This window comes from Varanus komodoensis, unplaced genomic scaffold, assembly GCF_004798865.1.
Source record: "Varanus komodoensis strain SLA01 unplaced genomic scaffold, ASM479886v1 scaffold1, whole genome shotgun sequence".
NCBI classification, from domain to species: Eukaryota; Metazoa; Chordata; class Lepidosauria; order Squamata; family Varanidae; genus Varanus; species Varanus komodoensis.
In genome coordinates this window covers 78,060,480-78,083,261 of record NW_025335268.1, presented here as the reverse complement: position 1 = coordinate 78,083,261, position 22,782 = coordinate 78,060,480, and the positions used below count along the sequence as shown (strand labels likewise).

Below are 22,782 nucleotides of genomic sequence, written 5' to 3'. Positions count from 1 at the left end.
GAATAAGTGAGTGAAATGGTGGAGGAAGAATGGAGTGCTCTGGATCAACTTGGTTTTCAAAATATATGCAGTCTAGCTCCTGCATGAGAAATGACTCTTCTTTTTGTCCCTCTTCTGCTAGGATTCAGTGGACTAGTAGAAGTATCTGCAAGATAATTGCAAGAGAGGGGTTGTTTACAAGGCTGGATATTTGTTAATTTCCTGGCCATTTCAATATATTTGTTTTACTTACAAAGCCTTATATAGGCTCAGTCTGGTATATATTAGAGATTAGTGCAGTTCCACCCTACCAAGCCTGCAGGAATGTGATACATGATTGCCTTGGTACCAACTCCCTATAGATCTGTCTCATGCCTAATCTGCAAACATTCAGAGAAGACTTCGAAGTTTTCATGGCAGCTGGTCCTTTTGTGATTATTTTTTAATGTGCAAGGGGTTTAACTTGTGACTTACTTTAGTGAGCAGCGTCATGACATAGCTCTGTTATGGCATGTTGTGGGTGGTAGTAGGTAATCCAGCCTCTGAGAACGGCAACAGTTTTGAGTGGAAAAACTTGATTAGGACGGTAGTAGAGCCTTGAGGAATTACATTGCCTCTAAACTCTATTTGACTTTGAGCAGCAGCAGAAACCAAGGCAAGAAAGACATCATGTTTTGATGCCAAAGCAGTTCCCAAGAAAGAACTTCCTGTCAGAGCAATACAACAGTGGAACTACCTGCCCAGAGAGGTGGTGGGCTGTCCTACAGTAGAGACATTCAAAAAGAACCTGGACAGCCCTCTGAGTGGGATGGTGTAACTTGGCATCCTGCGACAGCAGGGGGTTGGACCCGATGGCCTTCATGGCCCCTTCCGACTCTGCTATTCTATTATTCTTCCGAAGAAGGCCCTCTGCAGATAGAAAAATCTTTTTACCTACTCCCCTCACTTCAGGAATGTGCCAGGCCATATAGTATATACTGCAGCCTTTTTCAGCCTGGTATTCTCCGGATGTTTTGGCCATTGACTTATACAATTCTTGACCATTTAGAATGCTGTCACTATCTGATGGGAGTTGTAGTTCAAAACATTGGGGAGGGGAACAGGTTGTAGAAAGCTGATAGCACTGATAAAACATATATACATGGCAGACTGCACATGGGTTTATTGCCATGGGCTGTGCAAAACAAGCTGCAGTTACAATACAAATTATGAAATACAGAAAATACAAAATCAGCCTACCAAATCCTCACATGGCATTGTATTGTTCTTTAGCAGCGTTTACTCACCTTCCAAAGTTTTGTAAAGACTTGATAATCAGAACACAGACTGAGTTCATTTTCCATAACTTATCTATTATTACAGCAATTGATATGTTGATATTTTCTGGTATTCTGAAAAGATGCATGTGTAAAAGTGCCTTTATATAGCTAAGACAATTAATTGTTAGGGTATAAATTTTGCATTTCAGTGGCAAATTTGATTCACATAACATTTTAAGGAGGTTATACATTTTAGACAAATAATACTATTACAGTTGGCTTGGTTTAGATATGACAATATTCTTAAGAAGATAAGGTAATTCTAATGAATTTTGCCTTGTTGGGAGAGAGGAAGCATGCTGTTGCATGTTACTCAATTGCTCCTGCTTGACTCCTGTCAGCAAAAATGGCTAAACCAGGAAGCCTTCTTTCCTGGTTTGTTTAACATTACATAAGAAATGAGACCTGTGGTTTTTTCCCCCTTTCCTAACAATCTAAAATCATAAGCCAGCCTCAAATGTGTAATGCTGTCTTAAGTTTCATGTTTCATTTAAATGAGGTTGTAGGGAAAATGGTATTATATTTTTTTAAAGGTGATTTGTTATTTTCTTTATATCCATCTTTCACTTTGTGTGCTTCTTCCCACACAAAATCTCTATATGTATTGCCGAAATGATTGAGTAACTAACTGTGCAGTCAAGGCAACATAGTTGGCTTAATACATTTCCTGAAGTAAGTTCTCAAACTGGAAAAAGCAGATCCTCATAAAATTCACTGATCCTTTTTTGTTCACACACGACTCTGCTATTGTTCTTTTTCCACACCCCCACATAACTAGTGTATAGTGATGGCATATCTTATGTTGTACACTTATATTTAAACTAGTTTAAAAGGAAGTACTCAAAAGGTTTTACTTCATCAAAAAGGAATTGCTTATGATTCAACTTAACATATGGTTATATAATAATCCTGTTTACCATATCTTCTTGGTATAATTAATTTGGCTGTGAATGCTTTCTGTAGAATGTAAGATGAACTTTGTATCATGATAAAAATATTTAATTGATTGTAAAATGCATGGCTATAACACGTCCAGTAGTAACACATTTTTTCTTGTTTGTAGGTATATTATTATCATGAATTACACTGAACAGTAAAGGTAAATTATTTTGATTAAATGTTTCATGTGTTAGTAATGTTAAAATTTTAAAAGCATAAGAATGAGAGTAAGGCATCTACTAGAAAACATAAATGTGGTTCTGAACCACTAAATTTTGATAATATATATAGATGTACAGATTTTAAAAAGTGGTAATGAAAGCATAGCTGATGATCCAAATCTAAAAACTGTGTTGCTATCAATGCTGAAGGGACCTTTTAGATTAATTTTATTTCAATTATTTATATCCTGCTTTTTCTGGAGAAAAGTCAAAATGTATTAAATTTATAAAAAAAAATCACAGACATTTCAATATCAGTTGTGTTTCCATGACTGAGTTTACACAGTCTCTCAAGCTGCATGGCAAATCTCTTCTGAAACTAAAGGAAAACTTAAAAGTGGTTTGTGGTAACACATGGAAATCCTCCACTGAAAGAGAGAGAGAGGAAAGTAATCCAATTGGTATGCTCAAAATGGGGCTTTAGACCTTAGCATAGGATTTGGATATAAAAAATAATAGATGATACATAGCTACAAGTGCTTGCAAAATAATTCATGCATGGCTGTAATATGTAGCAGTTTTCTTGTCTTTGCATCTCAGAGTTTTACAAGCAGATGATCATTTTTTGATTTATTCTTGTGTTAACAGTCAGATGCAAAGTAGGGTGGGAGGTCACATTGTACACGTGGAAGAGTACAGCTGCATTTCTTGAAAATGGAGGACTAGATGACTTCCATGAATAAGTATAAATGTGGCTTTCATTACAGGAAGTAACCAGTAACAACAGAATCAGCATGATTAAGCTGGTAATATGCTAAGATTACAAATTAAAAATGTAATATCTTTTTCAATAAATAAAAATGTATTGGCATTGACATGCTCTGGAATGTCAAGTTCACTAGAGCTATCCATTACTTTATGACTCCACAATTTGGGACAAAACTCCTTGACACCTGCTGGATTGAAGTGTCCAATTTTGGAGGCTTCTGAGAATGCTGTGTTCTATTGGGCTGATGCCAGCAGGGCAAGAGGATAACAGAGATGATTTCACTTTTCCATCCTCCTTTAAAACCTTTTCCTCTAGATGGGCTTCTGAGCCAATTCAGAGGAGGTGTGCTGCTGTGGTGGGGTCAGGACTGAAATTTGTCATAGGATTTTGCATAGACTAGCCATTCCTCTCCCTGCCTGAACACCTGTTTGACCTGTAAAAGGTAATCTGAGGCTACTTTTACAGTCTTGCAAAGCAGGTAGCATAGTTGTCTTCACCAAGGGGCAAGGGGAGAACCCCTGCCAAAGTTGTAGCTGTCGTCTCTAGGATGCTTTCCAGGACCTACATGTTTTGACCATAAATAAACATTTCCAATATGGTGAAGGGCTTTTTATTATTTGAAGGGTTACTTTGCTGAGTAATGTTGCAAACAATGGGAGGTTTGGGAGTGGAACACATCATTCCCTTAGTTTAGTTCATGCCTCTCTAATGGAACATTGACTCATGTAAGTAAATGTGCCTTATGGAAAGCTGTAATGGGACACTTCAAAAATAAATAGAACACTGAAATGATGTCAATGCACAGAACTGTATTCTTTCCTTTTTTTCCAGGCATAACCTGTGTTCTTTTTGGAGCAGGGTCAGTCTTCACTAGGAAGTATTTCTTATCTAACTAATCCACTTCCTTATTGTTTTGCCTCAGGGTGGCCTACAAAAGCACCATAAAACCACCCACTGAAGCCAGTTAATAGATCAAAAATGCATGGCAATGTTTCAACGTGGAGTGTTTGTTAACAAGAGAGTAGCTGCCTAGATAGTTATTTAATGCTCCAGAGACCTTTTGATTTCCTGAATACAAGAAAATTTTTAAATATTTGAATTGACAACAAACTGTAGAGTTCTGGTTGTACTCCCTTGCATAGGAACATGATTAGAAATCAAGACCACTTAACTATTTCTACATACACATTCATATGGAGGAATCATGATCTTAAGGAATAGATATATTTGTACTGAACTACTGAGTGCTATAGAAATAAAAAATATTGTTAATATAGCAATACCCCTTTAAGTTAGAGCTTAAAAGAGCATCACTGCTTAGGTGTTTTCTTATCTATTTTATTCTGATATAGATAGTATTTGCATGACACAATAACCAACTGTAGTTTATAAGCCATGCTGGTTTGTTTACATATTTATTAAAAGTTTTTATAGCACTTACTCTTAGAATGGTTAGTGTGTTGCCCAAAACCAGCACAATTTGCAAGGAGTGATTTGTAGGGCAAGTGCAAGATAGAGAAGGGCAATCAGAGCATCTCGACAGCCTGGCCCATTCCCACTGTGCTCTAGCCAGAAAAGGGAGTTGTATATTGGAAGGCATCACCTGCCTTCACTTGGTAGAGCCATCAGTCAGTGCCAGTTTGATAGGGTGGGGGTTGGGGTTGGGGCTGCACTGGCCTTCCAAGATGAGAGCCATATAACTCGTCCTTTCCTGTTGCCTGCTCCATGCCTGAGGAGGGGCGTTCAACAGAAACCTGCTCGGAGGGTGGCACCTGTGGGTGTCATGCCTCATGGGGACTGGGACTGCTGGTTGGAGCAGTGCATTCAGCTGGGCCTCTTCCCAGGGAGATCCAACAAAACATGACTAATCCTGCAAATTTGTCCTTCTTCCCCGACTCCTGCTTGTGATTTGGGCTGGGAAGTGGGGCAGTTGCCTTTCAGCTGCCGGGCCTCCAAGCCGCAACACACTAACCATTCTGAGCAATGCGGAACAGGCATGGGAAGCCTCCCTGCTGGTTAGCCACAATGAAGCCAAGTCCCTTGGGCAAAGTGGCTAAAGCACTGCTATTTTGGCCAAGGGGCTCTAGCTGATGACAGCTGGCTGAGCAACAGGGACAGGGCACACACAGTCTCCGTGAAGTTCAGCTGCAGCATGCCACAGCTGAGCAATGGGTCACCTTGCGCTGGGATGCTGAAGCAGCTGGTGCCTCCTTGCTAACCAGTCCAGATTCTCAACCCTGCACTTCTGCCAGTGTTGCTCACATTATGCTTTCAGCCGTCTATTACAGAGGGCTATCAATTTGAATAACATGAGAAAGTTGGTCTTGCTTTTGGGATATTTACAATGATATTAAAATTACTGTTCCATTTTGTGAGTAAATTTTGGCAAGCATCTGAACTTCCTTTTTTAAATCAGTAACATTGATAACTACTATATCATTGTTGAATAGCAAGGTAAGTCAGAGATGTTTGCATAACAAATAGAAGATTGTGGATATGAACAGAATCTGTTTTATTTTGCAGAACTGGACATCAGAAAGGACCTGTTCTTGAAACAATGGCAGCAAAATCATCACTCCTTAAAGTAATCCTTCTAGGAGACGGAGGAGTTGGGAAAAGTTCTATTATGAACAGATATGTCACTAACAAGTTTGATACCCAGCTGTTCCACACAATAGGTGTAGAGTTCTTAAATAAAGACCTAGAAGTGGATGGACACTTTGTCACAATGCAGATATGGGACACTGCAGGTCAAGAACGTTTTAGGAGCTTGAGGACTCCTTTTTACAGAGGTTCTGACTGTTGTCTTCTCACTTTCAGTGTAGATGACTCTCAAAGCTTCCAAAACCTGGGCAACTGGAAAAAAGAATTTATTTACTATGCAGATGTGAAAGAGCCTGATACGTTTCCTTTTGTGATACTGGGTAACAAAGTAGATATAAGTGAGAGGCAAGTGTCTACAGAAGAAGCTGAACTGTGGTGCAGGAACAATGGCAATCATCCTTACTTTGAAACCAGTGCAAAAGATGCCACCAATGTTGCAGCAGCTTTTGAGGAAGCTGTTCGAAGAGTTCTTGCCACTGATGATAGGTCAGATCACTTGATTCAAACTGACACAGTAAACCTTCACAGGAAGCCCAAGCCTAGTTCATCATGCTGTTGATTAGCAATTTTTTCATGGCCATATATCATTCTAACTTAACTTGGAGTAATAATAGATCAAATATGATTCAGTGGGTGCCACTCTAATATATTAAATTGTAATATTCTATTGCTTTATGTGTTGGGCAGAGGAGAGCTTCTTTTCAATAAGTGATCTGTTGCTAAGTTAGTGGTGTCTGACATTTGGAAAGGTACCAGTTCAACAGTTCATTTAATTTAAATGTGTCATTTGAAAATTAATAAATTATATACTAAAACTTGAAAGTTCTAGAAGCACTACTTGGGGGATATGTTCTGGAATTCAGATGCAGAATAGAATTTTTATATGTACATATATATTTTTATGAGATCACCAGTCCATGTTTTGCTTCACTAAAACTTTTTTTCATAAAGCAATAATAGTAGGTATTAGGATCTTGTCTCAGTTCTCCATCTTTAATGTGATTTTTTAAAAAAGAAAAATCTAAGCTAACTTGAGAGGCATAAGGGCTTTTGCTATTTGTGTAGAGTTACTGCACTGCCTGTAGATTTTAAATTAGAAAATAAATATGCATACATAGAATCTGTGTGGGTGTGTATTTCTCCTCTATCTGATTTTCTCACACTTTGATCGATAGCAGGTAATACCTTGGCTATGAAACTGGATTTCAATAATCCTTGCAACTGGCTTCTTGATCCACACAGGAAGACATAGCAGTGCAAAACGTAAAAAAAAAAAAAGACAGTAGTATTCTTTGGGTGCCGTTCTATTGATTGTGCCTTCAGCATTTAGAAGACAAGGAATTTTGTTCCCTGGCAGGGCATTAGGCACGATGAAAGTGATCTTTGCCTCGCTGCCCTCCATTCGTCAATTTTATTCAGTGAACAGACTGTTCCACCCATTTAAACAAGGACGCTCCTGAGGGAAGATAAAATGTATCCCATCCTTTCTTGTTTCCTCCAATCCACACTTTCTGGAACAACATGCCTGCCTCTCCAGAGTTGCTTTACTGACCTTGAAGGGCAACCAGCATGGTTTGCTCTCTGTCTCTCTCTGGCCTAGTTACAAGACAATGGTGTGCGTGGCTGTCTCCCTTCTAAGGTTGGAATGCTGTCTTCGACCTTATTTTTATTTTATTTTTCGATTTATATCCTGCCTTTTTCCTACAAAGGGCTCAAGGCAGCTTACATCTCCTCAGCCATCTTATCCCCACAACAACAACCCTGTGAGGTAGGTTGGGCTGAGAGTCTGTGACTGGCCCAAAGTCCCCCAGTTGGCTCCATGGCTGAGCAGGGACTAGAACCCAGGTCGCCTGAGTCCCAGTCCCATGCTCTTAACCACTACACCACACTGGTTCTCAGAGGAGTCAATCCAAACTATCCTATGGTCCTTGGGATTCTCAGCCAGGACCATCGAATTGCAGTCTGGTTGCTTAAATAGTTGTTAATGTGAAAGTGATCTCTGAAACATCTTGAGCTTTTCCAAAACAAGCAGGTCATTTAGTTTCTCATAATGCCATTAAGGCTTCCCTTTGACATTACTTCAATTTTATAACTATCAATTTTTGGCCTTTATTAGTTTTTTATTCTGGCACAAACTTGAGAAACACCTATTTGGGTTGTTGGATTGAGTATTTTAAGTAAGAAACAGTTCAAAAAATGTTCCTGTTTTGGTTTTTGTTTTTCCTTCTTAAAACTTAAAGTAGCAGTCCTATGCAAGCTTCTGTGAAAAAGGCTCCATTGGAAACAAGTTCTGATTTATGAGCAAGCATGGATAGGATTTTGTTGTCAGTCACACAGATTCATTATGAAACGCCACTGAAAACTGTACTGCTTAAGTCCAAAAGCTACACTTCACTCACTGAGCAATTCCTCATGGTTCTATCCTTGGTAGCTGTGTTTGAATGCCACAGTTATGTGCATCCTCCTCCATCTAGGGGTGCTAGTTTGGTTCACAAGACACATGCTCAGATGGCTGTGTGAATCTCACACAAGTAGCTGCATGGGACAGCACCATGTGGTTCAAAAAGTATGTTGCATCCAACCCTTGTATTTGATTTGATTCATTACTGGGCAATTGTAATTTTGTCCAGGCCTTGACAAATGGAGAACAGGCAGATTGAGTGCTCACATACCATGTGGAGTGCTAGAGGCCTTTCTCATCTGTTGATTTACCAAGCTGGTCCAGGCATCTTACCCGCTGAAAACATGTGGATGTGCTTGAATATTTGAATTTGGTCATGAGTGAGTATACGGCTTTCCTTGGCTTGCTTGCTTGCATCTGACACTCCTTGGCTCTGCACTCATCTTTCTGGGGTGTTCCTGCTTTCTGTGTGATCCATGTGGCCAGATTTCAGTGTTTGCATCAGATTTGGCATCAGAGAGTTTCACTAGGCTAGGAGAAAGGGAAAAGATGGGGGAGGATAGCTTCTCTCCTGTATTAAAAAGTCACAATGCTTTATTGCTTCTTAAAATGTTCTATGGCATAATACATTTCATAGACTGTAGTTCTTTTGAAAGATGTTGCTTTCTATGTGACTAGAGAAAAATACTTGCAGAAATAAAAGTACAGGATCACTGATTATCTTTGTTGCATCTGATAACTCTCAACTATCTGGGTTTTTTGCCCTTATGTCTTCACTTCCTGTTGCTTCCCTGAATGTTTGTTCCTCAGGTTTCTTCTGAAATCAAATGCCTTCCTCTCCTCTTTTGCAAACAGGTGTGTTCCTAGGAGAGTGTGTGCACACAGGATTTTAGAGCTTGAGGCAGCTGCTTCAGACAGCTGATTTTATGCATTATGAAAAGGCAGCAAATTATTCATTATTAATGATTAATGTTTTCTGCTGTGAGGAGATGGTGGAGGTGCTTGTAGGATTTGCTGCCTTAGTAGCCAAGAAACCTTGACTGGCTTTCAGCATTACTATGCACCTTAAGTGTGGTAGAGGGGAAGGTGCCTCAGGCAGCAAAATGTCTTGCACAAGTACAGGGTATGGCTGTAGTGACCTGTGGGGCTGGAAAATGTAATTCAGATGGTAGAGAACATTATGTCAGTTACAGAGATGGGGAAATGAGATTAAATGTAAATGCACTTTATGTAGTGAAATACTAGACCTCAAAAGGAATATAACAATGGAACATGCTTAAACAACTTTGAGTAAAATATATTAACATATACTTGAACTGACATAGCAAGTGAAGTATGGTTTCTTCAGTTAACATATTGCCATGATAATAATTGTACTGCTTAAACATTCTAGTCTTGTATTTAATATTTATTATGTTGATATGTACAAACATGAATTTATACAACTGAAGTAATCAACTACAATGGAAACTGCAATTACTATACTCCTCGATCTTGTTAGTTTTTCATACCTTGTTGTGAAGTACTTTTTAAACATCTCAAGTATTTAGTGGCAGATTGGTCATCTTAGGTTCAGAATGTGTCATACATGCATTTCGCTATTTGTTACAATACAGATGCAGTAACTCAGCTTAAAAGATGTTTCTTCCCGAGAAACTGAACTTTCCTGTCAAATGCAGTTGATCGAATTGGCGAATTGGGTTCATAAAATGGGTTCATCGCAAACTGAGGAAGGAAGAGTCAATACAACAGCATGGATAAAAATGATTTTAAAACAATAAATTGGAAGCATTAAGCTAATAAAATAGTAAACATATCATTTAAGAATTGGTACCATTACACTCTTCACAAATATGCTAAACGAACATTACCCCACCAAACACGGGCAATATTTTTTTAATCAACTCATGACTGTCCAGCCCAACTACCAGCTCTAGCTTCTTTGAAGTTCATGACTTTACATTTCTCTGAAAGAAGTCACATGTACAAAGAAAACCTGGACTGAGTTTTTCTATGGTTATTTAATAGAGCCAAGTCAATTAAGAGAGAGGAGTTAAGATTTTTTAAAATACCAAAAAAAGATGGTCGGAGGCAAAGTAGATAGGAACAATGGAATTGGCTGGAAAGGAAAATGACTATTTTGTTTATGTGTGTGATTTAATTCTAACTATTCCTAATATACCAATGTTTCATCGGCAACTTGATACTGATAATGAGTATTATATACTATTTTGTAAATTAGTACAAAGTAAATTATTTTAACTTAATAATTTAATAAAATAATTCTAACCCATCCTTCATGGCAGCATCTCAGGACGGCTTACAAGCATAAAAGCAACAACAATTATAAAAACAATAATACCATAATAATAACTAGTAATAATAAATACAATCAATAGAATAAAAATACAGTGAGAGTTAAAAATAAGTAAATCACAAAAAGTTGACTTAACTCTAAAATTCCTAATTTTTAAAATGATGTTCAAATAAAAAGGTTTTATCTGACTATCAGTTACCTGTCTATCAAATTTCTAACCCGCTACATTAGTCTTAAGGCAGATTTACAGCAGAAAAAATATTTAAAATATTGTATTTTTTGTATTCAAGTGTGTGTGTGTGTGTGAGTATATAAAGCATACTCTTGATGTTATACAATATTATATTGTAAATTAACTTTTAGTGATCACCATCCTTTAAGAAATATGAAGTATTGGTAGCACACTTAATTCTTGGTGATTTTAAATCACTAATTCTAATTGCTCTGATTTAAATTAATCCACACTGTGATATAATGAGGAAATCTTAAGAAGACTTGTCTAAAAAGGCCTGAGTTGCTAAAATTCAGTGTGATTTTTGTTGTTGCTTAGGTGTATACTGTGTTCTTAATACTACAATCAACTATCATAGAGTACTTTGTAGACAGGGAAGCTACATCAGGATCCACACACTGTTTTAGTTATATGTAGTAGTCTAACACTATATTTCCATTTTGGGTGAAAAGGTTATGCTATAATTTCTTCTTTCAACCCATAATACTGATGTTTTTCCCACCATAAGACACAGTACATTGCCTTTTTAAAAGAAACATACTCTGCCTTTTTGTATGGTAAGAAATTTGTTAAGCCCTGTTGTAAACTATATTTGGCCTGCTGTGCCCATCATTATAGTGGGGGTGGGAATATCTTAGCAAAATTAAACTTATACATTCATAATATAAAATGTGCCCACAAGGAGCAAGTCATAGTCCCTTCAAATTTGCGTCTACTCAAAGATTTACATACACTACCAGCAGCATGTTCATCAAGATAGAAATCAAAACAAGGTGGGATACTTTTTTTCACTTCTTAAGTAACTCCCTCTATTAGCAATGGGTAATAGTTCCTCACCTTTATATAAAGGTCATAGACATCACTAAAGAAGTTTTTAATTCCATCTTCTTGCCTTATATCATGAAGCATTATAAATCTCATATGTAGAAGAAAGTTAAGAAAACAAATTCACTTCTAGTAACTCCAGTCCTACACTAAAACAGACTCATTCACAAGCATATAATCCAGATTTATATCATGTTGAAAGGATAGCAGACCCAAACCAAGTAATCCACATAGGAGTGTGCTCAAGATGGTATAAGCAAGTGACTTGGGAAAGTTGAACCCATGACGTTCAATGTCCCATTTTCAACTAAGGCTGATCTCATAGAAATATGTGGAGGGGAGGGGAGGCCCAGAACAATATATGGAAAGTTATGGGGTTTATAAAGCACCTACTAGATAATCTTGTGCCAAGTAGTGGAGCAGTTTCTTTGAAATCTGATCATAAGGATAAACATACTTTCAGATCAGTTGTATCTCCACCAATTATACAAAAAATATTTTCCAAGGTCAAGAGTTAGAACTTACTCTCTGAAAATACTTTGACCCTTAAGTACAATATACATAGCTCAAAATAACTGGGATGGAATATTTATGGCCAGTTAGAGAAGGAGCAGATAGGATTACAATGAGGGAGGGGAAACTTCTGTCGAAATTTAATGCATACATATTTAATATCAGTTGCATTTACAGATATATAAAAACTCATGGCCATTATTCCGCAAATGATTACATCATGAAGAAGCTATTTTATATAAGAAAAGATCATCCTATTCAAATGAAATCAAAAAATCCCAAAGCAAAAAACAATCTTAAGATTTTGCAAATATGCTTCATAAACTGAAACCAACCAACAGAACAATGAAGTAGTTTACTTATAACATGAAATTAGTTGGGTTTTCAAATTCTGAATAGTGCTAACAACATTTGATCATCTAGGTGATCAACTAGAATCCAGAAGTACAGGGAACATTCCTCTTAAGATTAATCTGTTATATGCTAGTTGTTAGGAATATAACTTTATTCTTTTATTCAGATGCAGTATTAAACACTACATTCTGCAAAGCTATTGTTTTAGGTACATACAGTGTTTTTCACAATAGCTATGAAAAAATAAAGGGGATACTGAGGAACTCTACACTGGTTTATACACATGCACTAATGTGTCCAGGCACTGTAATGCAATACTGGAGAGAATGTGATGTCTGTTCCCTTATCCTCAAAGCGGATAGCCCTCTCTGTCCAATGCAAGTTATTCATGTCTGAGACACCTATTATCTTCTTATAGGAGTAGGTACTGAAAAGCTATTTGTGTGACCGGAAAGCAAATTTTAACTTCCCCTCCAAGAACTACTGTGTTCAGTTCATAGCAGTCTTCTCATCCACAGTGTGCCAATACTCAAATCAGTGCATCGTTCCTTCACAGAAGCATGTTTTCTATTTTCCTTTTTCTATGAAATACAAAACTTAACAATGGCAGGGTTTGTGAGTTTGTCATCACTGGTGGGTACCTGATAACTGTTAATGAGGCACTCCCAATATAAAGTGGTGGGAAGCATCCTGTGTTCCCCCAAAAAACTATACTAGACATTTCAAAGATTCCAGAGCAGTTCATTTGCAGGCGAGGTATGGAGACAAAGAGGAAATGGGCAGATATTGCTGATCTTCTCCCCAATTTCCCCACCACCAGAATTTTTGAATGAATTTTACTCCTGTTCATGAGCAAAACAGCCCTTCTATTCAAATGCCTAGTTAGGATCCAAGGTAATATTCCAAAACAATCCATGAAGTTACCAATTAGTAGAATTAAGGCAAAAAAGGATATGTCCTGCAGTGACAAACGCAGAAACAAACCACTCATTAAACTTGTCCACAGTCTTCAGGTACATATTGTTAGACAACCACATGTTTTCATCTACTAAATCAAGAGCGGCATGAGCTATGAATTGATTAAGATGGCGATGATCATCCTGATAAAACAAGTAGAAACTGACTTTAAATATGTAAAACAAAGTAACACAACTTCACTATTTCTGATGCACTGGTAGATGTAAAACTTGTTTGCCCTGTAATATATTAGATAAACATCAACCTCCATGAATAATTATCCTAGTGATGAATGAGGAATAGAACATACTCTGGTATAATTCACAATGGTCCACAGAACATATTCTGTTTAAGCATATTATAGATACCAAAATACATTATATATTCAAACAGAACTGAGTGTATAACACACATTTATTATTTGCAGTTCTTTAGGAACACATGAGAAAACTATGAATGTTTCAGCCATTTTACACCAGATCATTTGAAAATATGCATTAAATGCATAGAAGTTATCCTGAGTGGGTTATTCAGGGGTGAGAAGGGAAGGAAGCAAGCAAATTTCAGCTAGTCAGTCCTATCCCTACACTTCAGTAGTAATGTTTTAATGCAAACAAATTAAAATAGAAATGAAGTTACAACAAATCAATAGAAACCTGGATTATCAAGAGTCTGGGATTAGATCTGTTCAACACTAAATAAAAAGTGTGGCATTTATACAAGATTTCACACCTTAGACTCTACTTTACCAGCTGGTAGAAATTCCATTTCAAATACTGGATTGTCATGATGCCCCACAATTACAAAGTAGAAGCTTCCAGACATATTTCCCCTTCTGAAAGGGAACAGAAGTCACAGTCAGAAAGGATAAATGGGACATCTTCTCCACTCCACTTTCTTAAGGCAAAATAATCCACAACCAACAGCATACCTGTGTCAGGACTTTCTTTGATAACATACAAGATATGTTTGAGATTCTATCTATGTTATGTGAGTCGCAAAGTCATGTCCAACCCATCACTACCCCATAGACACCATTCAGAGCATACTGTATTTTTGACCTAGTCAGAGTTTGAAAATTTCTTGTCCAACTCAACCTCTCACTCCGTTTTTCTCTTCTGAAATGCCATCGTCTAATTTAATTTTTATTCTGAATTTCAACCAAAGCATTAAAAAAAATACATTTGTAACTACATGAATCGGAGTAGACTGATTTCAACAGATGGATATAAAATGTACACATATGCATCTATATATCTATAAACAGATTACTGTCAAAAAGTATGCATAAGTTTCAACAAGGGTAGGGCAAATGTCACTCTATTCCCTCCTTCACAGGCGGTATCTAAATACCTCAGTCTATTGTATTACAGGAGGTGGGCGACTGTCCTTCCAGTGCTGTGATAGTAATCCTTTTGCTGTCAAGAGAGCATGGAAAATCCATCAATCATCTCCTCCATTTTATCTTCCACCTTTCAAGGAAGAACAACACCTTAAGAAAAACTTACCTCAGACTCAGTTGTGGCCAGAATCAAACGACGTAAAAGGAAGACAGGGCAGGTGACTATTTTCCGCCCAAAACATCCGGCGCGGCTTGATGTCGTCATAGCGCTCCGAATTTAAGCAAACACGACCGTCACTTCTCGGTCGATCGTCGTGTTGTCGCGAGAGCTCCTGCCCGGTCACGAGCCCGCGGAGTGGCGGTAACCGCAGCAACGGCGAAGGGCCGGGACAATTCCGAGCGCGCGGCAGTTGGAGGCTCGTTGCTCGCGGGCGGGGCGGAGGGAGGGCGGACTTGTGCTCGCGCTGGGCGAGGGGAGCCTCCGCTGCCGCTCTTCGCCGTGCGGCTCCTCCGCAGTAGCAACGGTGAGGCTCGTCGCAGTTCCTTGTTCGCGGCATGCAGGGTCCCTGTTCAATCTCGGAGTTTCCTCTCGCCTCTGCTCTCGGCGTGCGGAAGGATAGGGGGGAAAGCGCCTCCTCAGCTCGAGTCAGCACTGCGAGGGGCTTCCCTTGTCCGCGGAATTCCAGGTGTTCGCGGAATACAGAAAGAAGGATGAGGAGGTGGCTTCCGAGTTCCCGTGCAGAAGGTGGAAGGTCTATAAAACGAGAGATGGGCCCAGGCTCAGATGGTTTTGCGTTTTTTTAAACTGGGCACGTACTCTGGTACTGCTTGTTCCTGCACTGCAGAACCAGAGACGTATTATTTTTACTAATACCGAATAATGACGTGTTTAATGATTCTTAGGTGCTATACAGCTACTTTAAAAAGCCCTTTTACACTGGCTTGTTAGTATGATTTCTTGTTTATTGATTTTATGCACACCTGAAATCTAATAGATGCAATATGAATGAATATTGAGTATTCAGCAAAATAATTCTTTTGCAAGAACAAACTGCATTAAGGGCACAATCCTGTGCATGTTTAGAAAGCAAAAAAAAAGAAAAGAAAAAAAAAGTCTTCAGCTCTCAGAATTCTGCAGCCATCATTGCTGGCTGATGAATGCTGGAAATTGAAGGGGTTTTTTTTAATGCCTGAGCATGCACAGAATTGGTTTGCATGTGGCAATCTCAGATGTAGGTATAGATAGTTAAACTGATGAAAGAAACTGATGAGACTTTCTCGTTCCTTGGAACAACAATAGTTCCTCTAACATGACAAAAAGATGTCATCCCCCCATCCTCAACATTTTATTTTCTTTCCTTGCATGCTGGGCTAGGTAGTTCTTTGGTCTTATCCAGCAGGGTATTATTACATACTTGTGGTTTGGTGTATGCTATTTCACACATCATCTTTCACTGAAGCCCTTTCTTCGGTGTCTTTCATTAACTTTGTCTAAAAAACTGTCAACATGACTTGCAAGATGAGTGCATAATAAATAGTTTTCTACATGCATAAGCAAATTAATCTAGAATCTCTTCCCATCAAATTCATATTCACTGAAGGCATTGAATTTATTCTGGAGAACTCAGTAAGGCAGTCCAGATTTCAATAAGTTGGTCTTTAATAGATTTTTATCTTTAATTTTGTTAATTATAGCACCATCCTTACTTATTTCTCTTGGGCTTTTCTGTAGCTTATTCCCAAATGCTGCCTGTTAATTAGGAGAATAATTAATGGAGAAGTTTCCAGTTGTGTTACATTGCAGTTTCAGTTACTTGACTATGACAATAGATGACAAGAACATAGGGATGTGATTTCTGTGTTGAAGGAAAATCATTTGTAGTTTCTTTTCTCTGTACAATAATGCTTTTGTAAGTTGAGTGTTGATGGTAAATCTAAGCTAGCTTGGTTCTCTTGCTCTCAGTGGTAGATAGCTCTGTGTTTATCTCTTTTGTGGTATATTCAACGCCTCATACTGCTAAAAATCACTTAGGATTTCTTGTATCTGAAAATGTTTTGGTGTACAGCCAAAATATGAAATTTGGTGTATATGTGAATGATATTCAGTTGTCAGTGTTGTAAAGTAGATTACTCAGATAAGTTGGTAAAATTTTAATTTTCCTTTATTTTCAGCTATTCATGTCTTCACCTGAATTTGAGGCTCTGTCGCAAGATGAACTCCGAAAAAGACTGTATCAGACATTTAAGAACCGAGGTGTTTTGGACGCCCTTAAGGTCTTTGACTTACACTAGATCAAAATCAGTATAGCTTCAGTTCTGAATATTTTTGTTAAGGCCAGTTCCATTGTTAGTAAAGTTATTACTGTTCTTTACAGAATGGCAACAAAAAGTGGGTTTTTGTGGGTCTGCATATTCCGAACATTCATTCATTCATTCATTCATATTGCGATTTATATCCTGCCTTTTTCCTACAAAGGGCTCAAGGCAGCTTACATGATCTCTCCTCCTCCATCTTATCCCCACAGCAACCCTGTGAGGTAGGTTGGGCTGAGAGTCTGTGACTGGTCCAAAGTCCCCCAGTTGGCTCCATGGCTGAGCGGGGACTGGAACCCAGATCATCTGAGTCCCAGTCCCACGCTCTTAACCACTACACCACACTGGCTCTCATGGAATTCATCAGTTCTGAAAATATGCATTGTTCAGCCCTGATTGTAGGCAATCCATAAATGCCCACATTTCTACCAAGTATTCATATTTTCATCATCAGTGTATGCATGGAAGGAAAAAAATGAAGTGAAAGATGTTTAGTGGTTAAGTGCTTAAATCTGCAGTAGAGTCTTTTACAAGGAGTTTTTTAGGGTTCGGGTTTGGGTTACAAATTGATTATAAAATAATCAAAACAAATAAAGCAAAACAAATTCAAATTAAAATTGCCAAGTTCTTTTTTCATTAACATTAAATGGACATGATTTTTTTCTTTTTTAATATATAGAGAAGGAGACCATCATTCTAAGTAAATTTCATTTTCTTAGGTGCAATCCAATGTGTTCCAAGGCAGGCAAACATAAGCCTCTGCATTCAACAGCTTATATACATACAGTGTATGGAGCAAAACTCAGTGATTGCAGTCTCTGCCACTGCTGTGCCTTCCCCACTATATGTACTCTAGGTGGCTTTTTTAACCTTATAGATTTGGCACCAAAAAGGGAAGGAACAATGGGAATCTGCATCAAGCAGTGACCCCAGCTTCCTCCCCTCCCTCAGTTCACTGGTTTTTGTTCTCTCTGAAGCCCAGTTGCATTTCCTTGGAGAAACTGCCAACATGGCTCCTTCCATGCCAACTGTACTAGAAATGGGTTTCAACCTTTGACATTCCATCTCTTGATCACAAGACCTTGGAGCTGAGGCTCTGAAAAATCCTGTCAACCCCAAGGCAACATCAGAAGGTGATAGGATTGCATCCTTAGTTAGTCTTTCTAATAGTCTATCAGCAAGTTAGTTATTTTTCTGATGCAAAATATGTGGTAGCATGCAATCTTGCATGCCATATAGAGTGGAAGCAAGGGGCTGTGTGCATACTGTAGAGACTAATTTTGTTTGCTTTGTTGAAACAGTACATCCATATGGAATTAGGAATTTTCAAAACATTATTTGAGAAAGGAGCTTAGAATATTTTATACACTTTTCATAAAAAGTAAGCAGAATTCTCTATGCTTCTCTACATTAAAGCTACAGTTACAGACTGTATCTGATAGGTTAGCTATAAGCTCTGACTCTAGCAGTTCCAGGATGCATTATGAAACCCAACAGATAACCATTACTGAAAGTGAGCTGTCAGATGTGTTAAAAGATCTGATAGTCCCTTAGAGGTAAAGCTTGGCTGTTTGACTCAGACCTCAGATTTATCACATGCTTTTAGTTAATCTTGAATTTTGAAAGTCTTAAACTTTCCTATGTCATTTAATGTTTGTATCAAACTTTTCTTTCCAGAAGGAAGACTAATAGTAACATACTATTTTTATTTCTTCAGACACAGCTTCGAAACCAACTTATACATGACTTAGTAAAGCCAGTTTTAAGTGTAGAAACTCAACCACAAGCCATTTCTAGTGAATGCAGTTCATTGATAATTGGTGCTTCAAACAGTCTGGTTGCCGATCACCTGCGCAGATGTGGCTATGAGTATTCACTGTCCATCTTCTATCCAGAAAGTGGATTAGAAAAGGATAAGGCAAGTACTACAGTCTTCAGAAGACTATATGAACTTACGTCCTGGATTTAAATAAACCCCCTTTATTTATTGCTATCTTCATTTTGTCTGTAGCCATCTTCAAACTTTTTCAGATTTGGGTGCCCTGATTTTTAGCCCAGGCATACATTTTGGAGCTATGTTCTTGATTTTTTTTTAACCATACATTTGTACTGTCTGCTGCACACTTTCAATCACACTGTAACAATCTGTTTCAACTCAACAGTTGAAGACTAGTTGTTCTATAATACAGACCAGTCTTTTTGAGAGAGGAGAGAGAATACAGGGCCTCAGTGGGTGTGTTGGTAGGATGATTCCCCTGGCACATTTGCCAGGAGCTAACTTTTCTTTCCCCATACATTCCCCCTCTGCCCATTAGAGGGAAAATGCAGGGAACGCCAAGTTCCTGGTAGAGAAGGCACAGGGCAGGCAAAGGGACTTTGCCACATGTGCATCTTCACTGCACACAGGTCTTCTTCCATTGAAGAAGTTGGTTCCTGGCAGACACACAGGCAGCATTATTTCTAACACGCCTTCCAGCTTCTTCAAGAAAGTGTAACAGCCAGTTGGAGGAGTGCTATTCTACCTGCTGACTCAGTCCAGGATGCTTTGCTTGTTCAGCAGCATCTCCAGTGGAGAATGCAAATGTGCAGTTGAATTGTCCATCCATGTGCATCTGCTACTGTGGATTTCTTTGTGGAGCTTGGTTTGGGGGCGAAGGTCATGTGCCAGTCCCTGCAAGAATCCACTGACAAAATTAGGCTCATGGTCCAGTGATTGAAGGTTGTAGGTGGAGGTGTTATGAGCAGAAGGAAAAGAAAGAGAAATAAGTTTCCTTTTCCTATGGAAATACCATATCTGGAAACCCATCAATGCAGCATTTTGTTTTATTTCCCTAACTCTACCATTTTTTTCTTTGACGATGTAAAATATAAAATGTATAGTTAATTGTTAAGAGGTTTCTTTTTCTTCTTACAAAGGAACTTACTTTGCAAGATTTGCTGCAACTCATTAGGATTAATCCCAGGACTGACCTTTATAAAACACTGGTAAAGTAGAACCTTATTTCTAGAAAAAGGAGGGGGTGTTTGTTTGAGTTGAAGGACTAAGTTAACTTAATTTTTTTCTGTTTACAGGTTTCAGCTTCAGGAAAGGATAATACAAAAGGTACAATTACAGTATATAGAAAAAGCTCACAATATAGATATCAGTGCAAAGAAATTGTTTATTTATATATCTAATTTATTTAAAATGTTTGATTTCTTGATTATTGGTTTAAAACAAAATTTCTAGTGAGGTTTGTAATAATACAGTATTACTAGTGAAAATATAACACTATAACAGATAATGAATAAGACAATGAATAAAACAGCGACATGAGAAAATATTATCAGCATTTAGTGTGTTTAAAAGCGTTAAAAGCCCCGTTGGCAATTGAATATATGGCTGGTGATTTCTTTGACGTTGTTATTGCAACAGATACTGCTCCTGAAGAGGCAAGTAGTTGTTTAGTTTTAGGTGTTTGAAAAAAGGAGCCAGTGCAATAAAATAAAGGCTTTTGGTAAATGTTATTGTATAGTTAAACATTTTTCTTTAGGTCTGTTGAACTTATATTCTTTGGGAACTTTTTACCACTACAAAATATGTTTTATTATGCCCTGAAAATGAAAAGTGTTGTAGAAGAAATGTCTGATTAATCATATATCTCTTAAGGCTTACTTGTGCAGATTTTAACAGAGTTGATAGAACACAGTCTTTGTAAGGAAAGCTGTACCACAGAAACCCAGACAAGTGTAGCACCGGGTAAAGAATCTCTTGGTAAGTGAAGTTTTATCATTGGCTTATCTACAGCAACCTTGGAAATTTAAGTAGTCAACCTTGGAAAAGTTAATAGTTCAATATTTATTATTGAGTTTCATTTTTGAGTTGCTTATGACACCACTGTTCATTAATTGGAATGTACATGCAAGTCACTCTGTTTGAAGCACACCTCTTCTCCATAATGTTGGAAAATTTTGTAAATGTTTACTGGCATTTACATGGGTATATTGCAAGCCACATGTAAATGTGGATCATTGTCCCATTTTCTAATTACAAGACAATGTTACAAATGGGTTGTTTTATACCCCTGTCCGACCCATGAATACCCTAAATAGGACAGGAAATGCCTCAGTGGGCAAGAGCAGAAAAAGCACAAATGAATAAATGAAGCACAGATCCAGCTTCAATGAAAAGAGAATGGGGTGGGTGGATTAAGGTAAATGCTGAAGTACAGTAACATTTAAACCAGTGCATCTGCTCAAGCTGCCAACTTTGTGTTTTATTTATATTGTTTTTTCTCTCTCTCACTGCTTGACGGTAGAACTTGATTATGGTACATTGCTTTTTATTTTTTACATAGCTGACAAACTTCAACTGATTGATGAACAGTTTGCAGACATGTATCCTAAGCACCACATATCTGAGTCTTTTCAAGTAAAACTTGCTGAATTTAAAAAAGAAATAGAACAGCAGCTTCAAACAGAAATGTCTCAAAAGGTGAGGAGTGGAAAGAGAACTGACAACTACTTTATGGCAATCTTACATGCCCATGAGAAGTTTCATGTTGCTTCTTATTGTTGGGTAGTAATTTACATTATCCCATAATTTACATTATCACAAAACACAGAAAAGAGGATAGACAGATTAAACCAGATGTTACTATTTGCATTATGGACAATAGTAGTAATTCTATTAGGACTGGGGGGAAAATCACTATAGAAAAATGTCATTTAGTATTGCTTTCGGTGATTTTAAATTCAGGAACATATAAACAGATAGTATTTAGACAGGTATATGGTTTGCATGGCACAACAACACAGTGTGGATTAATTTGCCTATGAGAAGCTGTAGCGCATACCAGCACCACTGTGCATGTACAGCCTCTGAATGAGTGGTGTTGTGTTGTGCAGAATAACCAGTAGGGATTATTTGAGAATTAAATAATGTTCTGTTCTGTTACAGCCATGTTCTGTTACAGCATTATGTGAGAATTGTTTAGCCCCAGATTACTCCCACTGACCAGGTTTGCTTGGCACAACAACCCTAAGTTGGGGGTTTTGTACTCATAATGATAGCTGGTACACAGCACAGGTCTTTGATGCTAAATCAATCCATGACAGATTGATTTGCTGTAGAATTTGTATGGATATGTTCTACACAGAAGTAATAATTAAACCCTGGTGCAAGTTGCTTGCTGGCGTAAGAACCAATTGCCCAGGAGATTTTTTATCAGCTCTCTAGATATCCTGCTTTTGTCCCCAAAAGCTGCAGAAGGCAAATAGTTAATATTTGGATCATGACCATAAAGATGAACAACCCTTTTCTTTTTGCACACTGAATCGCCTTTGAAATATGTTCTGGGAACAGGAAAATACACTAGGAGATCTGCTCATGAGCAATATACAGAATGTGCAGTTTGAGTTTCCAACACTGTGGAAAGATATATACACTGGTTAGTATTTTCAGTGCAAGAGTTTCCCTGTTGTATTTAGCTTATGAACCTCTCCACCATTGCCATTGTCTCCACTTCTCTCCCTGCATCTAGAATGTTGACAAAGACTAGACACAGTTGTTGGCTAAAAAGAAGGAATAGCAGCAGGCATGCTTGGGCACAAATGTTTATATTTGGGATGGCAGGACTACTGTGGAAGTGAGTTTGGTACATTTTTCTTCAAACATACAATCTTTTTGTCATGTTTACTGCATATTTGCAGTAAATTCCAGCTGTCCGCATGCTCATATTTCAAATGTGCCTCCCTCTAGTGATTTTTCAACTGTTT

At 38.0% G+C, this 22,782-nt stretch overlaps 3 protein-coding genes across 10 annotated transcripts in view; 2 read left to right on the top strand and 1 right to left on the bottom strand.

Annotated features, from left to right (window-relative positions):
• The window catches only part of OFD1 (OFD1 centriole and centriolar satellite protein), a 51,263-nt gene that overhangs the window by 2,713 nt on the left and 25,768 nt on the right, over positions 1 to 22,782 (top strand). The window contains exons 2-9 of one of the 4 annotated variants that reach the window (XM_044430715.1): positions 2,362 to 2,397; positions 5,691 to 5,751; positions 16,885 to 16,986; positions 18,743 to 18,943; positions 19,942 to 20,010; positions 20,098 to 20,128; positions 20,675 to 20,779; positions 21,363 to 21,499. In XM_044430715.1, the coding sequence (XP_044286650.1) occupies positions 5,725 to 5,751; positions 16,885 to 16,986; positions 18,743 to 18,943; positions 19,942 to 20,010; positions 20,098 to 20,128; positions 20,675 to 20,779; positions 21,363 to 21,499 (672 nt within the window). In that variant the 5' untranslated portion in view covers positions 2,362 to 2,397; positions 5,691 to 5,724. Of the gene's footprint in view, positions 1 to 2,361; positions 2,398 to 5,690; positions 5,752 to 15,052; positions 15,237 to 15,258; positions 15,465 to 16,884; positions 16,987 to 18,742; positions 18,944 to 19,941; positions 20,011 to 20,097; positions 20,129 to 20,674; positions 20,780 to 21,362; positions 21,500 to 22,782 lie in introns of those variants that run through there. The other 3 variants (XM_044430726.1, XM_044430736.1, XM_044430746.1) reach the window with 3 other exon arrangements.
• TRAPPC2 (trafficking protein particle complex subunit 2) lies at positions 1,118 to 14,964 on the bottom strand. Of its 5 annotated transcripts, XR_006414800.1 has the most exons (8): positions 14,879 to 14,964; positions 14,724 to 14,788; positions 14,103 to 14,205; positions 13,369 to 13,513; positions 11,559 to 11,644; positions 9,684 to 9,897; positions 8,444 to 8,703; positions 1,118 to 1,370 (listed from the first exon to the last, which is right to left on the bottom strand). XR_006414800.1 is itself a non-coding variant. In XM_044430805.1 (6 exons), exons 3-6 carry the CDS (start codon positions 14,193 to 14,195, stop codon positions 9,799 to 9,801), a joined length of 423 nt encoding a protein of 140 aa, XP_044286740.1. In that variant the 5' UTR covers positions 14,196 to 14,205; positions 14,724 to 14,788; positions 14,879 to 14,964; the 3' UTR covers positions 9,566 to 9,798. The 5 variants fall into 5 exon arrangements, 4 of the variants coding, with proteins under 4 accessions (XP_044286740.1, XP_044286760.1, XP_044286749.1 ...); XM_044430805.1 differs by lacking the exons at positions 1,118 to 1,370; positions 8,444 to 8,703 and having other exon boundaries at positions 9,566 to 9,897; XM_044430825.1 differs by lacking the exons at positions 1,118 to 1,370; positions 8,444 to 8,703; positions 14,724 to 14,788 and having other exon boundaries at positions 9,566 to 9,897.
• RAB9A (RAB9A, member RAS oncogene family) lies at positions 2,683 to 6,891 on the top strand. The gene is made up of 2 exons (XM_044430796.1): positions 2,683 to 3,204; positions 5,691 to 6,891. The coding sequence occupies exon 2, from the start codon at positions 5,725 to 5,727 to the stop codon at positions 6,328 to 6,330; it is 606 nt and encodes a 201-aa protein (XP_044286731.1). The 5' UTR covers positions 2,683 to 3,204; positions 5,691 to 5,724; the 3' UTR covers positions 6,331 to 6,891.

Excerpts from the sequence above, each read along its gene's own strand:
- RAB9A (XM_044430796.1), top strand. The coding sequence starts at position 5,725 with ATGGCAGCAAAATCATCACTCCTTAAAGTAATCCTTCTAGGAGACGGA.
- TRAPPC2 (XM_044430805.1), bottom strand. The coding sequence starts at position 14,195 with ATGTCTGGAAGCTTCTACTTTGTAATTGTGGGGCATCATGACAATCCA. Across the intron at positions 13,514-14,102 it reads CTGGTAAAGTAGAGTCTAAG|GATGATCATCGCCATCTTAA; the intron begins GTGTGAAATCTT and ends TTGTTTTATCAG. Across the intron at positions 9,898-11,558 it reads TCTATGACCTTTATATAAAG|TTTGCGATGAACCCATTTTA; the intron begins GTGAGGAACTAT and ends TTCCTTCCTCAG.